Genomic DNA, 24,640 nt, shown 5'->3' on the forward strand with positions numbered 1-24,640 from the left:
ACCTGCTTCTCTCCATCTTTCTTGACTTGCAGCAGCCTCTGTCCAGGTTGTCCATGCTTTCATTCTTTCTTAGCTTTTTTTTTTTAAAGTGAGGTAAAAATTTACATATGATAAAATGCACACATTTAAACTCTTCAGTTTCAGTTGTAACAAATGGATATACCCACGTATCCTCACTTCAATCGAAAATAAACTCTTTGAAGTTCCCATCGTGGCGCAGTGAAAGCAAATTCGACAAAAGACAAAAAGACACGATGGAATATTACCTAGCCATAAAAAAGAATGAAATAATGCCCCCCCCCCCTTAAAGGGCTGCACCTTCGGCATATGGAAGTTCTGAGGCTAGGGGTCAAATTGGAACTACAGCTATGGGTCTATGCCACAGTCATAGCAACTGAGGATCTGAGCCGTGTCTGTGACCTATGCCATAGCTCATGGCAACACTGGATCCTTAAGCTACTGAGTGAAGCCAGGGATTGAACCCGTGTCCTCATGGATGCTAGTTGGATTCGTTACCGATGTGCCATAATGGAAACTCCAAAATAATGCCACTTGTAACAACACGAATGGACCTGGAGGGTATTATGCTTAGTGAAGTAAGTCAGAGAAAGACAAATAACTGTATGTTATCACTTACACGTGGAATCTAAAAAATAGGAAGGAGAAATGAATATAACCAGACAGAAAGCTACTCATAGATCCAGAGGACAAGCTAGTGGTCACCAGTGGGGAGAGGGAAGGGGGAGGGACAAGATGGGGGTAAAGAGGGTAAGCGGTACAAACTGCTGTGTATGAAATACCTAAACTACAGGGATATATTATACAGCACAGAAGATGCAGCCATTATTTTATAATAACTTTAAATGCAATATAATCTATAAAGTATTGAATCATTATGCTGAAACTAATATTGTAAATCAACTATGCTTCAATTAAAAAAGTGAAAGTCTCCCTGACAATAAAAAAAGGAAAACAATATTTCTGTCACCCAGAGATGCCCCTTTCCAGTCATTCCCGCCCCCTCTGTTCAGAAAAGCACTTCTGATTTTAATCACCGTAGGTTCGTTTTGCCTATTCTAGAGTGTCATATAAATGGAATCATGTGGAATGAGGGGACTCTTACGTGTCTTTCCGTCAGAATAGTGCTTGAGATTCTCCTTGTTCTCGTGCGTCTCAGTAGTTTGTTCCTTTTTATTACTCAGTAATGTTCCACTGAATCATGGTTTGATGAGCTGTTCTCCTGCTGATGGACCTTTAGGTTATTTCCATTGTTTGGCTCTTATGAATAAGGGAGCTATGAACATTTGTGTGTGAGTCTTTTTGTGACAAATGTTGTCATTTTCCTGGCACCTGGGAGTGGAGTTGCTGCACGTTAGGGTAGGTGTATAAGAACCTGCCAAAGAGCTTTATGTAGTGGCTGTATGTTCCCCCTGGAGATGACGGAGCAGAGTTCAGTGCTTCTTGCCAGCAGTTGGCACTCTGGCTTCTTTCTTCAGCGTTCTTTTTTTTTTTTTTTTTTTTTTCTTTTTTAGGCTGCCCCACAGCATATGGAGTTCTGGGGCCAGAGTCCTGGGCCAGGGATCCGATCTGAGCTACAGCTGTTACAATGCTGGATCCTTAACCCCACTGTGCTGGGTTGGAGGCTGAACCTGCGTCCCAATGCTCCAGAGATGCGGTCAATCCTGTTGTGCCACGCGGGAACTCCATTTTTTCAGTGTTTTTAATTTTGGCTACTCTATAGATGCGAAATGACATCTCCTTTGTGGGTGCTCTTTTATTCTTGAAACATTGCTTTCTAAGTTTCTGTTACTCCTTCCTGGTTTTTCTCCCACATCATGATCCTTAAACTTGGTGAGCTGCTCTTCCAGAGGGTTCTCCTTCACTTAGCATCACGATAGAGAGGAGACTTATGGGGAAACATTCTCCACTTTCTCTAGGAGTTGAGGTTTTTTGAGTCTGTCTGTTGATTAGAAGCCTCTCAGATCTCTGTAGCTGGGAACAAGGTCATTCATAAATCAGATGTTTATACAGGTATTTCCATGTAGACTTCTCCATCTGTCTAAGTCAAAGGGAAGGAGAGTTTTACTATCTGCGCTTTGGGTCCATCTTGTGATTTTTGCTTCTCTTTGATACTATTCACTTCCAAAGCTTGTTCATTCCCGTTTTTGCCACATTGGTGGATTTTCCTCCAAAGGCTTTTTTTCTCCCTGTCTGTTTCCTTTTCTGCCCTATATCTCTAGGTGGAGAAGCGAACTTCGTTCTCTTTCTCACATGTTCAGAGCTCAGTTTCTCTTACGTCTTCCCTGTTTTTTCCATGTTTCTTAATTCTCCTTTGTTGCCTTCCCAGTGCCATCAACTCATCTGATGAGCCCAGGATTCTCCTTCCAATTTCTGTAGTCCATCTTTCCTTTACTCTACACAGTAGCATATCTACAACCCGATGCCAAGGGTTCCTGGGTTATTCTTAATTTATGCATGTTCATAAAGGAGTTTGCTGCTAGGATAATTTTCTTTTTCCTTTTTTTAATGGTACGAACGCAGTTTATTGTTTGGCGCAGGAGGTGGCACGGGAAGGATAGGACACCTTCGGTGCTGGGGCAGTTCCATGGACCCTGTACTCACTTGGTTGCAGCCCTCTGCTGGGATCATTTTTCTAGGAATCCATTTTTTCCGGGTTCAGCTTCCTGTCAAAGGTTCGACCATGATTCCTGGCTAAGGGGGCACATGTGTGTGTTTTAAATTAGACTGAGCATCTTCAGGCCAGTTTGTGATTCAGAGCCCCTCTTCCACTGCTCTCCCGGGTCCCGCCAATCTCATCTGCTGGCTGAGCTATAGCTGATGCTCATTGGGTAAGACATGGGCCAGGCATCGTGTAGCGGTCTTTATGTGCAGAATAGTTTTACTTACTGCACTTCTCAGAGGCAGAAACTGCTGTCTGTATGAAATAAATAATGTTTAAATCACAGCAATACATGTATATATTTAAATACCATAAATGCCTATAGTAAAAACAACGCTTCTTCCTACTCAACCTGTTTCTGGTCTCCAGAGAACTACTTATTTTTTTTTTTTTAACTTTTTAAATTTTTTAATTGAAGTATAGTTGACTTAACAGTGTTTCAGGTGTACAGCAAAGTGACTCATTTATTTAGTCATATTCTTTTCCCTTGTATGTTATTACAGGATATTGAATATACTTCCCTCTCCCCAACAGTAGGTTCCTGTTGGTTATCTGTTTTGTACATGGTGGTGTGTATCTGGTAATCCCAAACTCCTAACTTATCCCTCCTCCCCCTTTCCACTTGGTAATCATAACTTAGTTTTCTAGCTCTGTGAGTCTATTTCTGTTGTGTAAATGAGTTCATTTGTATCATATATTAGATTCCACATATAAGTAATATATCATATTTGTCATTCTCTGACTTACTTCACTTAGGATGATAATTCCTCTGTCCATCCATGTTGCTGCAAATGGCATTTTTCATTCTTTTTTATGGCTCAGTAATATTCTCTTGGGTGTGTGTGTTTGTGTGTGTGTATTACATTTTCTTGAGGGATGATAAGCAATTTTATTTAATGCCAATACATTTTTTTAACAATTTTAATTTTTTCCATTATAGTTGGTTTTAGAGTGTTCTGTTGATTTCTTTTTTTTTTGTCTTTTGTCTTTTTGTTGTTGTTGTTATTGTTGCTATTTCTTGGGCTGCTCCCGCGGCATATGGAGGTTCCCAGGCTAGGGGTTGAATCGGAGCTGTAGCCCCTGGCCTACGCCAGAGCCACAGCAACGCGGGATCCGAGCCGAGTCTGCGACCTGCACCACAGCTCACGGCAACGCCGGATTGTTAACCCACTGAGCAAGGGCAGGGACCGAACCCGCAACCTCATGGTTCCTAGTTGGATTCGTTAACCACTGCGCCACGACGGGAACTCCCTGTTGATTTCTAATGTACAGCAAAGTGACCCAGTCCTACTTATATGTATATATATTTATATACATTCTTTTTTCTGACATTATTCTCCATCATGTTCCATCACGAGTGACTAGATATAGTTCCCTGTGCTATACTGCAGGATCTCATTGCTTATCCCCTCCAAATGCAATTGTTTGCATTAATTACTCCCAGCCTTCCAATTCATCCCGCTCCCTCCCCCTTGGCAACCACAAGTCTGTCCTCCAAGTCCATGAGTTTCTTTTCCATTCCTTTGTGCCATATATTAGATTCCAGATATAAGTGCTATCATAGGGTATTTGTCTTTCTCTTTCTGGCTTACTTCACTCAGGATGACAGTCTCTAGTTCTATTGATGTGGCTGCGAATGTCATTATTTTGTTCTTTTTTATGGCTGAGTAGTATATATATATATATATATATATCCCCCACATCTTCTTAATCCATTCATCTGTTGATGGACTTTTGGGTTGTTTCCATGTCTTGGTTATCATAAATAGTGCTGTAATGAACATATGAGTGCATGTATCTTTTTCAAGGAAAGTATGGTCTGGATATATGCCCAAGAGTGGGGTCATATGGAAGTTCTATGTATAGATTTCTAAGGTACCTCCAAACTGTTCTCCATAGTGGTTGTATCAGTTTACATTCCCGCCAACAGCGCAGGAGGGTTCCCTTTTCTCCACAGCCCCTCCAGCACTTGTTATTTGTAGACTTACTAAGATGGCCATCCTGACTGGTGTGAGGTGGTACCTCATAGTAGTTTTGATTTGCATTTCTCTAATAATTAGCGATGTTGAGCATTTTTTCATGTGATTATTGGCTATCTGTATATCTTCTTTGGAGAAATGTATATATAGGTCTTTTACCCATTTTTCCCTTGGGTTGTTGGTTTCTTTGTTGTTGAGTTGTATATGTTGTTTGTATATTTTAGAGATTAATCCCTTGTCAGTTGCATCATTTGAAACTATTTTCTCCCATTCCATAGGTTGTCTTTTTTTTTCTTTTTTTTTATGGTTTCCTTTGCTGTGCAAAAGCTTGGAAGTTAGATTAAGTCCAATTGGTTTATTTTTGCTTTTGTTTCTGTTGCCTTGGGAGACTGAGCTAAGAAAACATTTACATGGTTGATGTCAGAGAATGTTTTGCTTATGTTTTCTTCTAGGAGTCTTGTCTTAACGTTTACGTCCATTTTGAGTTTATTTTCGTGCATGGTGTGAGTGTGTGTTCCAGTTTTATTGATTTACATGCAGTTGTCCAGCTTTCCCAGCACCACTTGCTGAAGACCATCTTTTTCCCATTTCATATTCTTGCTTGCTTTGTTGAAGATTAAGTGACCGTAGGTGTCTGGGTTTACTTCTGGGTTCTCTCTTCTGTTCCATTGGTTTGTCTGTCTGTTTTGGTACCAGTACCACACTGTCTTGATGACTGCGGCTCTGTAATATTGTCTGAAGTCTGGGAGAGTTATGCCTCCTGTTTGATTTTTGTTCCTCAGGATTGCTTTGGAAATTCTGGGTCTTTTATGGTTCCATACAAATTTTTGGATTGTTTGTTCTAGTTCTGTGAAAAATATCATGGGTGATTTGATAGGGATGGCATTGAATCTGTAGATTGCTTTGGGTAGTATAGCCATTTTTACAATATTAATTCTTCCAACCCAGGAGCATGGAATATCTTTCCATTTCTTTGAATCCTCTTTAATTTTCCACCATTGTGCACGAATGACTCACATATTGGCTATACATCTAAAGTCAATTTGATTTTCACATTTTATTTTCATGAGAAAAATCTTTTTTTTTTTTTTTTTTTTTTTTTTGCTTTTTAGAGCCGCCCCTGAGGCATAGGGAGGTTCCCAGGCTAGGAGTTGAATTGAAGCTGCAGCTGCCAGCCTACATCACAGCCACAGCAACGTGGGCTCTGAGCCACGTCTGCGACTTATACCACAGCTCAGGGCAACGCTGGATCCCTGACCCACTGAGCGAGGCCAGGGATCAAACCCATATCCTCACAGATATTAGTCGGATTTGTTTCCACTGAATCACAATTGGCACTTCCAAAATCCTTTTTTTTTTTTCTTGTTCTTTTGTTTTGTTTTGGCTTTTTAGGGCTGCATCCACGGCATTTGGAAATTCCTGGGGTAGGGGTCGAATTAAGAACTGCAGCTGTCGGACACAGCCACAGCAGCGCCATATCTGAGCTGTGTCTGTGACCTACAGCACAGCTCACAGCAACACTGGATCTTTAATTCACTGAGCGAGGTCGGGGATTAAACACATGTCCTCATGGATACTCGTCGGTTTCGTTACTGCTGAGCCACAACGGGAACTCCTCAGAGTGAAGAAATCTTTAGGGTTCATTGTATACTCCCCCACTGGGAGAAGGGTGGTGCTTTCAGTTCCTTACTCATAGTCTTTTGAGAGGATCTGAGAATTATTTATTTTGGAGTTCCTGCCGTGGCTTAGGGGAAACGAATCTGACTAGCATCCATGAGGACATAGGTTCGATCCCTGACATCGCTCAGTGGGTGAGGGTCCAGCGTTGCTGTGAGCTGGGGTGTAGGTCGCAGAGGCGGCTCAGATCTGATGTTGCTGTGGCTGTGGTGTAGGCCGGCACTTGTAGCTCCAATTAGACCCCTAGCCTGGGAACCTCCATATGCCGCAGGTGCAGCCCTAAAAAGACAACAAAAAGGAGTTATTAAGTTTGCATTGACTTGCATGTTTGGGCTTTTATTTGGGAGGAAGTAGAGGAGAGGCAGTGAGCCTCTCCTCTTTTACCTCTTGAGTTCACTTGCGCTTGCACTCGAGGAGTCAGACTGCTGGTGGCCTGCATATCAGATCTGGTGCCAGTGGAGCTGTGTGGACCATGTGTCTAAGATTTGTGACCAGGTGGCTTTAGACACCTTTCCAGTCACAGGCAGGTGTTATCAGCGTAGGCTTCCCATGGGAGTAGGAAGAGAAAATAGGCCATTGAGGCCAGGCCTTTCCAAACATGAGCCACCATGTGGCTGAGGCTTCGTTCAAGCCTGACTGATGAGATGTGTCTGTCTCTGCCAAGGGAAGGAAGGTCTTTGTCCCTGAGGTCCCGGAGCCCCTGGCCAGGTAGCCTCCCCCTGCCCGTGTCCCTCCCTCTGAGGGGAGCCAAAGGCAGAGGCCTGAGGGACCAGCTTCCCAGCGAGAGCCCAAGGCCACTAGGTCCCAGCTGTGGTGCCATGTGTTATGGTTCAAAGCTTCTGGCAGGAGGAGTTTAGTTTGCTGTTCCACCACAATGGAATGATCTTAAAAATCCTGCAAGGACAACACCTGCCTACCAGCTGAGACTTCCTTGTTTAAGGTTTGGGCTATGTGCTCTCTGTGTATGTTTCTTTTGCAGGTTTTGTATTTTTAATCTGTTCCTGGTAGGATCGGGAAATCCATTTCATGATTTGCCAGGCAGTGATTTTGATGTTTTTAGATATTTTAATGTGTTATAATGTCGTGTTCCAGTTCCTTGGAGGAACTACAAAGAGCAGATGTGAGCACAGGAGTGGTGTGGTGTGTTCTTCATGTGCTGTTGTTATACTTCCTCTATTTTAAAAAGTTCAAACTATGCTGAAGGTGATGCCTGCTACGGGATAAGGCCTCTCTGCTCTCTCTCCCTGATTTTATTTAAAAGGAAGCCATAGAAAGAAAGCAGTTTCCTTACTTATATACTTCCGAAAACCTGAACTGTTAATCCACAGAGATCAAAGATGGTGTCATCTCGGGCCATAAATTCTCCTTTCTTTTGGAGCTGGATACTGCCTGGGTATTGTTTTCCTTCTATATTGGTAAGGTCGTTATTAAGTGTTCTGGAGACAAAAAAAGAATGAAAAAAATACATTTTAAAACATTTTTTTTTCCTGAATTTGCATCTTCCTTTAATGTCAACATTCGCAGAATCCCGTTTGCACGCGTCTCGGAGTTTAAAACATTTTCTTAAAGGTAGCAAAATTATTTTGAGTTTGGTTATTGAATGATAAAATAATAAATATAAAACACGTTTATTCCTTTTCGTGTTTTCCTCTGCATGGTTTTACATTCTTTCGAATAATAGAAAGCAGAACGTGCTATTTATTTTTCAAAAATAATAAAATAAATGATAATGTTGAATCTTAATGTTCAAAATGCATCTTCATTTTCTCCTTTGGGGCAGGTAGGTGATGAATGGAAGCCTTGGGGATAGGAGGGCAAATATAGAATTTACCTTATGTTTAGAATTTGAACACATACAACATGGTACTTTTCTAATTGCTCTTATTTTCTGTTCCAGTGTAGGTTCACACTGTTCCACCCTTCCACTTTAGTCTTAATTTAATCTGATGTAAATCTTTTCCAGCCTTACCGTGAATTGCTTGACTGTCTTTAGATTGGTCAGTTAAATTGTACCCAGAGGTAGCAAGGTTTGTTTGTCTTAGGTGGCCCTTTCTGTGAAAACTTTAATGCCTTCGCTGATTCTTCCCCGACCAGCAGGCACTTGGAGTGTGAAATCATAGCTTGGGGGTGGGATGTGTGTGTGCCATGCTGATTTTCCCTCCTGCTGTTTCAGCTCCATATGAAGCTAGACAGCCCCTTGTGCAGCCTGAGGGACCCTCGTCAGGGGGCCCAGGAGCCAAACCCCCTCGGCATCAGGCTTCCCTTATCCGGGTAAGTGACACTGCGGGCTTATGCCCCTGGGAGACTTTGGGGACGGGGCTTTTTGATGAGCCTCTCTGTTTTCCTTTTTTTGTAAGGAGGATATGAAATTCCCCCCTAATGCAAGTACTGGATTTGTTGTTCTGTTGCTCTTTCCCTAAATCTTTTCTGTTATGCACGTTTCTCCCCTTCTCAGTGTCCCTAGACCAGTTTGGGCTGGCTTTGGGTCTTCGTTTTGTCTAAAGTGCCCTTCCCCCTTCATCTGCTTACTCATTAGGCACCTCCTTAGGGGAGCTTTGCTTTTTTCAAAACGGCCTGTCTCACCTCTGCCTCGGTCTTCATTTTCCCTCCTTCAGTGCACAGTTAGCTGTTCCGCATTTGTTTTTGGCCTCCAGTTACATTGCGCGTGTGGAGGGCCGAGGTCGTTCTCCTGTATTTTCTCTCAGTGCCTAGTCCGGTGATGTTGGAGAAGAGCTATTTTACGGGTGGCAACAACTCTCACTCCCTTTATGTGATAGATACAAAAGAAATATGGCGGAAGCTCAAGTGACAGCTCCGTTTCCTCTGGCTACACCGCAGCTTGGACAATATCTGCTTCCCTTTGCCATTGTCTTCCTGGGGATAAAGAGCTCTTATTTTTTCCGTATCTGCCACTGTTAGCTTATGTCGTACCTCTGAGGCCGGTGCTGGTAAAGTCGCATTCCCAAAAAAGGATGTGTGCCTGTGTGTGTCTGCCTGACAGAAATCCCGAGCAAACTGGGTTCGCTGTCTGACTCTAAAGACAAGTAGAAGGGGGGGGGGGGCTTTGTATAACACTTCTTTTTTTTTCTTTTTTCTTTTTTGGCCACCCCATGGCATCTGGCGTTCCTGGGCCAGGGATCAGATCTGAGCCACCCTTGTGACCTGTGCTGTAGCCGGGGCAGCGCCAGATCCTTAATCCACGGTGCCGGGCCTGGGACGGAACCTCTGTCCTGGTGCTGCAGAGATGCTGCTGATCCCCGTGCGCCACAGCAGGAGCTCCTCTATGACATGGCACTTGTCCAGCTTAGAAGGACCACCACTGTGCAGCCAGTTTCCTCCAGATAGAAGGATAATGTCAGATGGTCCCCTAAAGAAGTGGGATGGTGGTCTGGAACAGAATGAACGAGGCTGAGGAAGATGGTGGTGGTCTCTGACTCGCCTCTGGGGATGGGGTTCTGGGTTAGGCTCGCTCTAGAACTTACCTTCTAAGAGGGAACTCTGTGTGCAAAGAACTTTCCTAAAGGTGATAGATAATTTAGCCATATGCTGTATATTCGTATGTAATGCTTCCTGCAGCTTTCAGATCTAGGTACTGTTCTATGAGTATAGAGGATGTAACTGTGACCAAGAGGGGTCCGTCAAGTCATGAACCTCCAGTTTCACTGGTAACGCGTAAGCGGCAAAGTCAGAATTGGAGCCCAGACCTGGCCAGTGTCAAACGCTACTCTTTCAAATACTTTGCTATATCCATTAGAGTCCCGTATTACAAGGAGGCTAGGTTCTAGAGTTGCTATATAAATAAACTTTGGGTGTCATAAAAAAAAAATTCCTGAAAACCCTTTTATTGGAGCCACACTGGGGTGCCCCGCTGCCATATCTCCTAGGTCTGGTAGAGCTCAATTCCCCCCGCCCCCAAGTTGGAACAGACACTTGTTTCTTCAGCTGAGCTGCAGATGCAGTAGTTGGCTGCGTTTAGAGGTCATGTGGTACAAAAATATGTGTCTTTTAACATGAGAATCACACCCACTGTGGAGTGATGGTTCCATTAGCAGCGGTATCGGAGGGACCAGGATTCATCTTAAAGATCTGCGAGGTGTGAGTCTGCATGGCTCTGCACAGTACCTCCTGGTGCTGTGGAGACCAGCTCCTCCACTGTCAGAATGATGGTCAAATAGGCGGTCAGTCTTGACCTTCACAGTGATGGCCGTGGGCTGTCACTTGGCTGGTGTCCTGGGACTTCTCTTCTAATCTCTAGGTCTTTTCTCCTGCTGCTAATAAACATGCTTCTTGAGCGCTTCAAGCAACTCATGTTTATTAAACACCTGTTAAGTGCCAGGTACTGTGTTGAGAATACAGAAACGAAGTCCCGAACTCCTGGTTCTTACCCTCAGGGAGCTTGCAGGCTATTGGAGAAGATGGCCATTTTTTTTTTTTTTTTCGGTCTTTTTGCCATTTCTTGGGCCGCTCCCTTGGCATATGGAGTTCCCAGGCTAGGGGTCAAATCGGAGCTGCAGCCACCGGCCTACGCCAGAGCCACAGCAACGCGGGATCCGAGCCGCATCTGCAACCTACACCACAGCTCACGGCAACGCCGGATCGCGGATTCTCTAACCACTGCGCCACGACAGGAACTCCAGAAGATGGCCATTAAACAGAGCATCACGAAGGAAATATATAATTACGATATGTGATCAGTGGAAATTACACTGTGCTTTGAGGATCAGAAGTGGCAGGGCGCATTCCCATTGTGGCTCAGTGCTTAACGAACCCCACTGGCATCCACGAGGACTTGGGTTCGATCCCTGGCCTCGCTCAGCAGGTTAAGAATCTGGCGTTGCTGTGGCTGTGCGGTAGGCTGGCAGCTGTAGCTCCAATTAGACCCCTAGCCTGGGAACCTCCATATGCCGTGGGTGTGGCCCTAGAAAGACCGAAAAGAAAAAGAAAAAAAAAAAAGCAGGGAAGTTAGGGCCTCGGCTTGGCAGCCAGGGGCTGATCAAGGAAGACTTCCAGTGGGGAGTCGCAGTGGAGTTGAAAGGGGAAGAATTCGTCTGTGTTAACCGCGTGAGGGGGTCGAGCTGCGCATACAAAGACAGTTTCTATGTGCCTTTTCTTTTCTTTTTCTTTTTTAATTTTCTTTCGGCTGCCCCGCGACATATTGAGTTCCCAAGCCAGGGATCAGATCTGAGTTGCCGTTGCAACCCACTCCACAGCTGTGGCAACTCGGGATCCTTAACCCACTGTGCCGGGCCGGAGCTTGAACCTGTGTGCCAGCATTCCAGAGATGCCACCGATCCCGTTGTGCTACAGCGAGAACTCCTGTTTCACCTTTTCTCCCCTTTCTTTTGGTGCTCATAGCTAGCTCACGAGTCATTTCTGTCATTATCCCATTTTTCAGATGAGCAGACCTGAGGTTTAAAGACCTTACTTAATTCACCTAAGGTATAGCTGGGACGTCGTAAGGCTGGAGTTCAAACAGTAGCCATGCGTCCCTGGTCTTTGCCTTAAGAACCGGCTGGATGGTGATGTCGTGTGTTAAGCTAAGAAGCCCCTAGTGTTAGGAGCAAGATCACGAGGCCAGCATTGGATGTTGGCGTTTGAGCTCTTGAGATAGCCCGGAGGAGGTGGCAGGAGATGGCAGGGTGGGTCGATGGGGCTGGAGCCCGGGGAGAGCCGGGGCTGACGGAAGAATTTGGCCGCAGTTGGCCGTGAGAAGGACTTAAGTGATGGTGCAGAGAAGCCAAACAGGTTCTCATGCAGGTCCAGCCAGGCTCTCTATGACCTTGGTCAGGTTCCTTTTCTTTTCTGTAACACAAATGGGTTGGAGTGGATTTAGCAGTCCCCTGTTAAAACCTGCACCAGTCTCATCCCCTTCAGGTCGGTTAGAAGTCAGTGCAGGGCGCCCCTTCCTGTTTAAGACGGCAGCAAGGAGCCTTTTTGGGGACAGCAGTGTGTGGTTTTCATGGCCAACGTGTTTTTCTTTCTCCGGTTCCTAGGTTTCCTTCTGAGGCCTGTCACCTTGGCTGGACTCCATGCCCCAGAAGGCAGAATGCCAGCCTGGGTTAGTCAAGTAGCTGAGAGGATCTGAAGGGAAGGTTTCTAGTGGTGGGGGATTCCTAGGGATCGGGCTCGGTGCTGGGCTGGGCACCCCATTCCCGCGTTGCCGCGCTCATGTGCCGAGGGCAGCCTCTCTCTCCCAGCTCCCTCGTGGCCTTGTGTTCAAGTCCTTCCTGCCTGATGTGGAGGTGGCTGGCCTCTGGAACTGAGAAGACGTTGAGGGCCCCCGGGTCAGCACAGTTGCCGCTCCTGGGCTTTGCATTTGAGAGGTGCTTCTGCTCAGTTCACTGCCCAAACATGAGAATGAACAGTCTTTTTGCTTAATATTTTTATTTATTTATTTATTTATTTTTACAGAATAAAATACATACATTTACACACAATTACATTCAAACAGATTATTACATCATGGATCTTAAGAAACAGATTAAGTGACTCCCACTGGAGAAGTGGAATGGAAAATATGTTGAGACAAATAGGAAATTTATTCTATACTTTATCCCAATTTTATGGCTTTCATCTATACTACTTAGTTTTATCTATTACGTTTCAATTTTTCTTTAAAAATTAGCATTATATTAAATTGTTATATTATGCAACTAAAGTTTATAAAGAAGAAAGCCTTATGTACCATTAAATATTTTATATAGCATAGTAAAAAGAATAACAACTGGTAAGCGTAACAAAAATAATACACCCTCTGAAAATAAGTAAAATATAAAGTGCATAAGTTGGTTAAAAAACAGTGTAACTATACAAATATGTCCTCACAATTTGTTCCATCTCATTGATTCTTCAATAAAGGCATTACACCATTCTAGGTGATGTGATAAACAAGACATTATAGACCTTATATTGTACCATGGAGAGAAATGGTTATTAATAATACACTTGTAGAACTGTATTATTTAATTGTACAGTTGCATTATTTAATTATAATTATCATACATTCTTTGATGGAGAGGAAATCAGAATCCGATCTAAGAAGACTTCAGCATTCCAAGAATGATGTCAAATGACCCCCTTCATGGTGGGTTATGCACTTATTTACTGTGAGATATATTTCTTCTCCAGAGATTGCTTGTTTGTGTATCCATTATAGGTTTTTGGTTTGCAGTTATTCCGAAGTTTTGATGTAAGAGTCTATATGTATATGAGATTGTTTTAAGTTGTTGTTCTCTCTTTTTTTTGGTCTTTTTGCTATTTCTTGGGCTGCTCCCGCCGCATATGGAGATTCCCAGGCTAGGAGTCGAATTGGAGCTGTAGCCGCCGGCCTACGCCAGAGCCACAGCAACACGGGATCCGAGCCGCGTCTGCAACCTACACCACAGCTCATGGCAACGCCGGATTGTTAACCCACTGAGCAAGGGCAGGGACCGAACCCGCAACCTCATGGTTCCTAGTCGGATTTGTTAACCACTGCGCCACGACGGGAACTCCCATGATTTCTGATTTTCATGGTATAACTGTGCATGGATGATTTTGTATCTTTACTGTATATATACCTTTACTGGTGAGCCTTGTCATGTATGGAATTTTTGTTTCCTGTTGCTGATCTTTTCTTTCCTGCCTAGAGAAGTTCCTTTAGTTTTTGTTGTAAGGCTGGTTTAGTGTTGCTGAATTCTCTCAGCTTTTGCTTATCTGAGAAGGTTTTTATTTCTCCTTCAAATCTGAATGAGAGCCTTGCTGGATAAAATAATCTTGGTTGGAGGTTTTTTCCTTTCATCATGTTAAGTATATCCTGCCACTCCCTTCTGGCCTGCAGAGTTTCTGCTGAAAAATCTGCTGATAACCTTATCGGGGGTTCCCTTGTATGTTACTTGTTTCTTTTCCCTAGCTGCTTTCAAGATTTTCTCTGTCTTTAATTTTGGTCAGTTTGATTATTATGTGTCTCAGTGTGTTCCTCCTTGGGTTTATTTTATATGGTACTCGTTGTGCCTCCTGGATTTGAGTGAATGGTTCCTTTCCCATGTTAGGGAAATTTTCGGCTATTATCTCTTGGAATATTTTTTCTGTCTCCTCCTCTCTCTCTTCTCCTTCTGGTACCCCTATAATGCGGATGTTGGTGCGTTTCACGTTGTCCCAGAGTTCTCTGAGACCCTCTTCATTTCTTTTCAATCTTTTTTCTCTTTTCTGTTCTGCATCCATAATTTCTTCTAATCTGTCCTCCACCTTGCTTATTTGTTCTTCTGCCTCCTGTATTCTGCTATTAGCTGCCTCTAGTGAATTTTTTATTTCTGTTATTGTATTTTGCATCTCTTCTTGTTTAAGTTTTATATCTTGTATCTCTTTGGTCAGTGTTTCCTGTAAGTTGTCCATCTTTGCCTCCAGTTTATTCCAATGTCTTGCATCATCTTCAGCATCGACAGTCTAAAGTCTTTTTCCTGGAGGCTGAGACTCTTCTCATGGCTTAGCTGATTTTCTGGGGTTTTTCCTTTCTCCCTCATCTGAGTTACATAGTTCTCTGTCTTTTCATTTTTATAGGTGTTTGGTGTGGTGGCCTTTTTACAGATAATAGGGTTGTAGCCTCTCTTACTTCTGGTGTCTGCCCCCCTGTGGCTGAAGTCAGTATGGGGGGCTTGCTATAGGCTTCCTGATGGGAGGGGCTGATGCCTGCCCCCTGGTGGGTGGAGCTGATTCCAATCCCTCCTGTGGGTGGGGCTTAGTCTCTGGATGGGATTAGAGGCTGCTATGCCCCCGGGGGTCTTTAAGTAGCCTGTTTACTGAGGGGTGGGGCTGTGGTCCCACCTGGATTGTTGTTTGCCCTCAGGCTTCTCAGCACTGATTGATGGGTGGGGCCAGATTTTCCCAAAATTGCCACCTCCAGAGAAAGGCATGCTGCTGAATATTCCAGAGAGCTTAGCTTTTAATGTCCTTCCCTCACAACCAGTCACATTCACCCCTGTTTTCCCAGGATGTCCTCCAAGAACTGTGGTCAGGTTTGACCCAGATTCCTATGGAGACCTCGCTCTGCCCTGAGACCCAGTGCAGGTGAAAGTCCGTGTGCACCTTTTAAGAATGGGGTCTCCGTTTCCCCCAGTCCTGTGGAGCTCCTGAGCACAAGCCCCGCTGGCCTTCAATGCCAGATGCTCCAGGGGCTCTTTCTCCCAGTGCCAGATCCCAGCATGTGAGGGTTTGATGTGGGGCTCAGAACTCTCACTCCTGTAGGTGAGTCTCTGTGAGCCAGTTAGTTTTCAGTCTGTGGGGCTTCCCACCCGGGAGGTATGGGGTTGTTTATATCACAAAATCACCCCTCCTACCTGTGGATGTGGCCTCCTCTTTTTCTTCTGGAGTAGGGTATGGGTTTCCGGTCCATTTGGGTGGAGATTGCTCAGTCTTTAGTTGTGAATTTTGTTGTTTTTAGGAGAGAAGTTGAGCTCCAGTCCTTCTATTCCGCCATCTTAATCCCGTCTCTGCTGAATATTTTAGGAATGTTGATTGTTGTCCATTCACATGTTAGATGTTTTTCCTCTTAAAATTTCTAATACTGAGCATATCGTATATTGGTGAACAGTTGACAGTGGTTGCTAATGAAATGACACATTTTTCCTGCTTCTGCTGTGCTGTGTTCATAGGTTATTTTGTGGTTTCCTTTTTGCAAGTGATCCTGGCCATCTAGATGGGGTAGTCATTTGGGATTTCGCTGGCATGGGATTTGGAATTGACCCTCCTGTTCCCGCCATGTTCCCCTGCTTCTGTTTTTGCCACGCTTCCCGGAAACTGCTTTCCGTTCAGTGTGTCTCATTGACCCCTGGGTAGCTTTGGACACTGAGCACCTTGTTAAAATGCTCTCCTCCGGGGTCCATGCTGCCATCTTCTCCTGGTTTGTCTCCTGCTTCTATGACTGCCTCTTGCTAAGATTTTTTTGGTTTGATTTCCTTCCTTCACCCACCCCTCGCACGATGGGGATCCCTGGGTCCAGTTCTCACTCTGTTCCTCTTTTGCTCCATGAAGGCTGATGGCCGTCTACCTCCATCTGCCAGGTGTCGCCTTTTGACAGTCCCACTGTCACCTTGAGTGCTGGCCCTTTCTCTGAACTTCCTCAGTTCAGGCCGTCCTCTGTCCCCTCACCTCACCTCTCAGCCCCTCACTCTTTCTTCCACTCTCCGTTATCCTCACTTGGGACACAAATAACCTTAAAAACACCAGGCTGATCTTCCTCTCTGCCGCCTGCTCTCTGCAGATCATCCACGTTCCTGGCCATGGCTCTTGGGGCGCTGGTAGTGGGGTTACCCGCGTGCCCCTGCAGCCAGTCAGGGACAGTCAGGGTTCTCTCTAAGGGAGCCTCACTCCCATAGCGGTGATTTCGCTTTCTCCTTGGTCTCGGTTCACCTATGCTTTTCTTCCATTGTTAACACCAAGGATGAGAATCTTCTAATATTTTTTACGCATGTGAGATTTCTGTATTTTTCATCCTTTTTTTTTTTTTTTTTTTTGCCTGTGCCTGCAGCATGCAGAAGTTCCTGAGTCAGGGATCGAACCCGAGCCACAGCATTGACAGCCCCAGATCCTTTTTTTTTTTTCTTTCATTTTTAGGCCACCCCCATGGCATATGGAGATTCCTGGGCCAGGAATCGAATCCAAGCTGGAGCTGTGGCCTATGCCACAGCTGCAGCAGCACTGGATCCTTAACCCACTGTGCCAGGCCGGGGATCAAACCAAAGCCTCCACAGAGATAAGCCAGATCATGAACCCATTGTGCCACAGCAGAAACTGCAACAATGCCAGAGTCTTAACTGCTAGGCCACCAGTGAACGCCTGTTTTTCTCATTGGTACAAAGCGATTTGTTGTTGTTTGCCCATTTGTCTGTGACGCTCAGCCGGAGGGATGGGCGTTCGGTCTGTGTTGGTTCTCCATCCTGCGGATGGCTCATGTGGTCTTTCTGCCTTGTCTCGTCCGGGGGATGTTTTATGCAGTTATAAGCAAATACAGGTATTCTTTTTTAAAACATTTTTATTATAGTTGCTTTATAATGTTCTATCAGTTTCTACTGTACAGCAAAGTGACCCAGTCATACATATATACACACACACACATTCTTTTTCTCATATTACCTTTATCATGTTCTATCCCAAGTGATGGGATCTAGTTCGCTGTGCAGAACCTCACTGCTTATCCATTCTAAATGGAATAGTTGGCATCTACTAACCCCAAACTCCCAGTCTATCCCACTCCCTCCTCCTCTCCCTTGGCAACCCCAAGTCTTTTCTCCATGTCTGTGAGTCTGTTTCTGGTCTGTAGATAGGTTCATTTGTGCCATATTTAAGATTCCACATGTAAGTAATATCATATGGTATTTGTCTTTCTCTGTCTGACTGACTTCACCTAGCATGAGAACCTCTAGTTGCATCCATGTTACTGCAAATGGCGTTATTTTCTTTTTATGGCTGAGTAGTATTCCATTGTGTATATGTACCACACTTTCTTCTTCTTCTTTTTTGCTTTTTAGGGCTGCAGGTGTGGCACATGGAAGTTGCTGGACTAGGGTGTCAAATCAGAGCTACAGATGCTGGCCTACGCCATAGCCACAGCAATGCAGAATCTGAGCTGTGTCTGTGACCTACACAGCTCGTGGCAACGCTGGGTCCTTAACCCACTGAGTGGGGCCAGGGATCAAACCTGCATCCTCATGGATACTAGGTGGGTTCGTTATTGCTGAGCCACAACAGGAACTCCATGTACCACATCTTCTTAATCCATTCATTTGCCGATGCACATCTGGGTTGTTTCCGTGTCTTGGCTGTTGTGAATAGTGCTGCAGTGAACTTGTGGGTGCACGTGTCTTTTTCAAGGAAAGTTTTGTCCGGATATATACCCAGGAGCGGGATTGCTGGGTCATGTGGCAGTTCTCTGTTTAGTTTTCTGAGGCACCTCCATACGGTTCTCCATAGTGCTTGTACCAATTTCCATTCCCACCAACAGGGCAGGAGGGTCCCCTCTTCTCCATACCCTCTCCAGCATTTGTTATTGGTGGACTTATGAATGATGGCCATTCTGACTGGTGTGAGGTGGTACCTCAGGTATTCTTACATATCTAATATATGCTGTGTATCTTTACCTGACTTTAGGCAGACAGGTTTGGCAAATGTAATGTCCTTCCAGCCAGATCCCACAAAAAATATTTATTTTGATTAATTAATTAATTAAACTTATTTTTTGGCTGTGCCAGCAGCATGTGGAAATTCCCACAGGGACTGAACCTGCGCCACAGCAGTGACCTGAGTCACAACAGTGACAATGGCAGATCCTTAACCTGATGTGCCACAAGGGAACTCATCTTTTATTTTAAACCAAACGCACTTTTTAAACCTAATACATATGTGCTAGGATTTTTTTTTTTCTTTTTCTGAGTGGATGAACTTAGTCTTTCGGGATAAATGCTCAGTACTCCTTAATTCAAAGGAGAGACAGAGAATTTAGAGCACTTTCCCACATTGCCATTCTAACCGGTGGTTTGGCCGTGTTTTCGGCAACAGTTTTTTGGTTCACAGGTAGGGGAGGGGTTCTTAGACATTGCCAACTGCCGCCGTGTTAATTTAAAAGTCTGTAATTGAAAAACATTTAAACATTTATTTAACTTGGTTGTCTCCTTTTCCCCCTCTTTCTCACCCCATCTCAATTTCTTGCCATGCCCCCCATCTTGCCCCATAGTTGCTTATGGCCAGAGGCAGGTACTCTCTGCTCCTTTGGTCCTTTTGGAATGGTTCCAGGTAGCAAAGCTGTGTGTCGGGGCTGGTGAAATAAATGAACACCCCCAGACTTTGTTGAAGTGGTGGTGGTGGCAGAAATCTGGAGAGAATTGATACTCACTGCAAGTGAGTTGTTCATTCCAAGAGGTTTTTTTTTTTTTTTTTTTTTTTTTTTGCTTTTTAGGGCCACACCTGTGACTTATGGAGGTTCCCAGGCGAGAGGTCAAATCAGAGCTACAGCTGCTGGCCTACACCACAGCCAAAGCAACTCAGGATCTGAGCCGTGTCTGCGACCTGTACCATAGCTCACAGCCACACCGGATCCTTAACCCACCGGGGAGGCCAGGGATCGAACCCGCATCCTCACGAATTCTAGTTGGGTTTGTTAACCGCTGAGCCACAAAGGGAACTCCCATCATTCCAAGAGTTTATTTATTTATGTATTTTTTTATTCCAAGAGTTTTGATGGAAACGGGAAGAAATAGCCTTTCTGGGAAGCTGACACCACGCTGGGCGAACTTGCTGTGGTGTGCAAGCTCTTTTCTGGGTGGACTGGACCAGGATACTGGGAGGACACGAGGGGAGGGGAGAGCAGAGATGATTGTGGCTGAGGGATTGGCTGGGATGGAGTGAGGTGGCTGAGAGTTGAGTCACGAGAGCTGGTGCCCCGAGTCGGGCAGCACGGAGGGCACACCAGGTCCTGTCCCAGCCTCTCTGCTTCCCTTCCCTAAAGCCCAGCCCAGGGCGTGACCCAGGAGGCAGCCGGCCCACGCCCCTCTTTCAGGATCCAGGACGCCTCTCATCCCTTGGCCTGTGTGGGGGTTGGTTTTTTTTCAGAAGGGCCTCAGGCATTTTCTCCCTTACTTGGGAATCTTTCCCCTTGCCCCTTTTCTGGCAGCTGTGACTTCGTCCCCTGTGAGTTGGCATCTCCCCCCTGCCCCCGGCCTCTGCAGTCGCTCCCACTGTTCCTGTGTCCAGGCCACCCCTGGGGCTGATGCGCTCGAAACAGCGCCTGGGGAGGGTCCCCTCCTCACAGGGCTGCAGCCCACGCCCTCTAAGGTTTTGGATGCTTGTTTCAGATGATACGGTAAAGCCACACTGGATCCTGGGCTGTGAGCGGTCAGGTTCTCTCGTCCTTCACAACAATTAAAACTTTGTAAAAATGTCAAAAATTCAAAAGTTACAGAAGGGTGCAGAGAGAGAAGCACCCTTCCCACCCCATCCCTCGGCCACGCACTTCCCTTCCCCGGTAGCTGATCTGACCCATTTCTTTTGTATCATCAGAGGGTTATTTTACACATATACAATGCGTCTGGTTATTTGTATGCGTAATTACATATAACACATGCAAAATGTATAGTTCCACCTTTTTACACCTGTGGTGTTACATCTGTCATGTACTTCGCAGTTTTGCCTGAACAGTAAGCTTTAGTAACATTCTGTCGCGGTGCAGAGAGCGCTGCCTGAACTTTGGGTTTTTTTCCAACGCATAGTATTTCCTTGTGTACATCTGCCATAAATCATGTAACCCGTCCCTTCTGATCCGTAGCTAGAACTCGGAGTCGTGGGTGGGTATGTGTGTGTGATCAGTTCTGAGGAATGGAACATTGGGATGAAATGGCTGCACATTTTAGGGGTTTGACAGAGACTTTGGCCTTGGAGACTGTGCCGAGCTGCGTGCTTACTGACAGTGTATGAACATGTTTATTGGCCGTACCCGTGCAGACGCCGTGTGCTGAGAAACTTAGGGTTCTTGGCCAGTCCGATGATGGGAGAAAACTGCCACCTTGGTGTGTTTTTTCTTTTTGTCTTTTTAGCTATTTCTTGGGCCGCTCCCGTGGCATATGGAGGCTCCCAGGCTAGGGGTCGAATCGGAGCTGTAGCCACCGGCCTACGCCAGAGCCACAGCAACACAGGATCCGAGCCGCGTTTGCAGCCTACACTACAGCTCATGGCAACGCCGGATCCTTAACCCGCTGAGCAAGGGCAGGGACCGAACCCGCAACCTCGTGGTTCCTAGTCGGATTCGTTAACCACTGCGCCACGATGGGAACTCCCCTTGGTGTGGTTTTAATTAGCACCTCTTTTTGTTGGTCAAGGGGACTATCTTAGGTTGTACAGGTCATTGCTTTTCCCTTTTTTGTGAATTGCTTCTTCGTAGCCTCTGCCCCTTTTGTCTTTTGGGTTATCACGGGTTTCTTACCGGTGTGTCATTCCTCCCAAATCTGAAACCGGTGCCTCTTTTCCTTTGGCTGGAAGAGAGGCCAGAGTCTGTGTGGGAAACTCCTTGTGTGGTTGAAAGGCGGTCCTGAAGGAAGTTGGGGACCCTGCTTCTCTTTGGTTCTGGGGCGCTTAGGCCCCTGGCACTGACTTCCTGTTTCTCCCTTCATGGCTGTAAAGTTGAATGAGTTTATGGGCAGAGATTAGGGCTGGGAAGTTTTTTTGTTTTAGTTACGGTCAATGTCAGCACAGTGTGAGTGTGTGTGTGTGTGTGTGTGTGTGTGTGCGCGCGCGCGCGCATGTACCTCAGCATTGCTCAGAAAAGTTAATTCTCTTTCTCTGAGCGAAATGGACAGGGAGGAAGAAAGGGGGGAGGGGCAGGAGGGAGGGAGCAGGTGTATGTGTGTTGGCCTTTGCGTGCATCACAGGAAGAGCTGGTTTGGTAAATTTGCTCGGAATGCCTGTGACGTGTTCTCCATTTGGCATCTTTTATCCGATTCATTCCCCAATTTGATTTCAAGCCCTAGCTGGAGTTTGGTCATGTCTGAAGGGGTGAAAGGGCGAAAGGCTGCTGTGTTCTACCTCACTTAGTGGTCTAGACTCCACAGAGAGCCCAGGGCTCACTGTCGTTGCCACGAAGAGGTCCTGTGTTTGTAGCGCTGGCCTCCTTTTCCCACTGATTTCCTTCATCTACTTATCATTCTTTGTCAGATTTTCTAGCCCTTAGTTTCGAAACGTTTTATCGAGTGATAGTGAAATTTACTTTTCTCAGCCTAAATAGTTTTTAGCTGTCTCTAATTTTATTTCTCACCCCATACCCCCAGTGTGTAACAATTAAAGTGATGGGAGTCGCTTGGTTTCTTTGCGCGGAGCCACCTCTGCGTGCCAGGCAAAACTGTTCTGTGTTTCCAGATGAGAACACTCAAGAGATAGTGGATCCTTGAAAGAAAGGCGACTCTAGGATATTAGAAGCGGGTGCCAGGGGACGTGTCATGAATGATTGGGCTGCCACCTTCAGGCCTTTCAGAATTCATGCTTAGAGGCGGTGGGTTGGGGGGAGCCCAAGCGTGGCAGCCTGGTACATACCAGGATCCTAGCATCCATGCAGTGGCATTACAGCAGCTTCTTGCTTAGACAGGTTGGTGAAATGGAAGCGAATGAACGCATTTTATTTGCGTGGTCATTGTTGCTTTTTCACACCAGCTGGGAGCATTTCATTAATGCTTTACGGTTTCCAGAACTTTCCTGGTAGTCAATAGGGCCCACACTGATTTGGTAGACAGGGATGCCTCTGATTTAGCCTCTTAGATGTAGCTGAAAACACCCGATGGAACCCCAGGTCTCGGAGAGTACGATTTGAAGCTGGAAAGGCCTGTGGTGTTTGTTTCAGCCATGTGTCCCCCCCGGGCCCTTTGGGCTCAGCAGATGCTGCGCTGTGAACCAGGGAGCCCGCTTCGAAGCCGCAGCCTTTCCACCGCCAAGCCCGTCAGTATTCCCCGTCCCAGGTGAGCGGCCAGTGTCACGCCCCCATGCGCCCATGCCACCAAGAGGCATTGCCGACCCAGGCTTCTGTGGTCGCCGTGCTGTGCCAGCCTCTGCTCTGGCCTCTGCCCCTTAGTCCCCCCGGCAGGCTTGCTGGCCAGGCAGACTGCCGGCAAGGTGACGTCCTCCACTCCCATTCGGAAGCCCTTCCTGCATGGCTTGTGCGGGTCAGCCACCCTGCCAAGGTGCCCGGAGGACGGCAGACATGCTCCCTGCTCTCGGGGAACTTGCGGTCGAGGGGGAGACGGATGGGAATCACAGGTAAACTGGAAAGCGGGCAAAAAGACCAGCCAGCACCGGGGCAGCTTGTAACAGAGAAATGGGCCCTGGGGCCAGAAAGTGAGGGAGGGCTTTCCTAAAGCAGTGCCGTGTCACTGGTGTTCCCATCGTGGCTCAGTGGTTAATGAATCTGAGTAGGAACCATGAGGTTGCAGGTTTGATCCCTGGCCTCGCTCAGTGGGTTAAGGATCCAGTGTTGCTGTGGCTGCTGGTGTAGGCCGGCGGCTAAAGCTCCGATTCGACCCCTAGCCTGGGAACCTCCATATGCCGCGGGAGCGGCTCTAGAAATGGCAAAAAGACAAAAAAAAAAAAAAAAAAAAAGCAGTGCCATGTCACTGAGCTGGGGAGCAGGGCTCGGAGTTACCCAGGCGAGGAGGGATGGTGCTCGCAGGTGGGGGCCGGGGGCTCACATGCTGGGAACAGCTAGATGGAGAGCATATTTCACTACAGCCGGCAGAGGCTACCCCGATGAGCTGAAGCAAATCACATTCATAAGAAGGGCTGTGCACAGCCCGCCGAATCTTTGAAAGGGCTGAAAATTCAGACTGTGCTGAGAACGCAGGAGCAATTCCCAGAGGCCCACGGCCGGAGCGGACAGCTCAGGGAGCCTGGCCTCTGGTACAAGTGGAGCCGCGGCATTTCCCGACCACTGCCCTTGCTCTCAGCCCCCTTCCCCGTTGTTATGGTTGTTATGACCGAGGCCGGCAGAGTAGGTGTTCTGTTCCCTGCCTCCTGCCCCACGTGGCCTGATTCTTCATCCGCCTTCCGTGGGCGTGTTTAGTGGAACCCGAGTCCACTGTGGCATTCCAGCAGCAAAGGGCTTTGGAGGTGTCGTTTTTACCCAGGCATGGCCTGCAGTGCGGGGAGCTATGCTAAGGGGGATGGGGCAGGTGTTGGGTGCGAATCCCTGTACCACGTACAGCTTGGGAAGCAGGCCCGGGAAGAACTGAGAGAGGGCTGGTGTGGCTGGAGTCCGGGTCGGGTCGGGTCGGGTTGGGGGGTGGGGGCACATGAGGCCGCAGAGGTGGGGAGAGCCCTGTGCGCGGGGTCACCCCTTTAGGTGGGGATCGGTTGGCCCAGAAGTGAAGTAAGTGAGCCCCGTCTCGTAGTGAGTAAGTGACCCTCCCAGACTGGGATCCGGATCTGTCTGTCTGCGGAACCTGCACTCTTTGTGCCTCTCCGCTCTGTAGCCCCATTCTCTGAAGCGCTCCTGGGATTCAGCCCGAGTTCCTGGTGCATCTGTTTCCCATCTGACCTCAGGCTGTCTTGGGTGTTAAGGGGAGGACAACGGAGAAGAGCCGGCAGCCTTGACCTTGTCAGCATGGGTGGGGCCGGCAGTTAGAGGCGGGGCACAGCCTCACCGGAGTCTCCTCTTACTGCTCGTTTCTTGCTTTCTCCTGGTCTCCCATCTAAACGGAGAGCACAGTCCTGACAATCAGCAAGGGAAAATGCCCTCCGAGCAAGAGATCCCGGCTCCTGCTAGAAGACTCGGAGATGGTGATTACGCATAAGCGTTTCT

The 24,640-nt window shown here is 46.6% G+C and overlaps 1 protein-coding gene across 3 annotated transcripts in view; it reads left to right on the forward strand.

The window, feature by feature from the left end:
* The window catches only part of REPS2 (RALBP1 associated Eps domain containing 2), a 247,421-nt gene that overhangs the window by 83,460 nt on the left and 139,321 nt on the right, over positions 1-24,640 (forward strand). For all 3 annotated transcript variants that reach the window (XM_047765004.1, XM_047765005.1, XM_047765006.1), the window contains exon 5: positions 8,510-8,607. In XM_047765004.1, the coding sequence (XP_047620960.1) occupies positions 8,510-8,607 (98 nt within the window). The remainder of the gene's footprint in view (positions 1-8,509; positions 8,608-24,640) is intronic.

Source organism: Phacochoerus africanus, chromosome X, assembly GCF_016906955.1.
Source record: "Phacochoerus africanus isolate WHEZ1 chromosome X, ROS_Pafr_v1, whole genome shotgun sequence".
In the NCBI taxonomy this organism is placed as follows: Eukaryota; Metazoa; Chordata; class Mammalia; order Artiodactyla; family Suidae; genus Phacochoerus; species Phacochoerus africanus.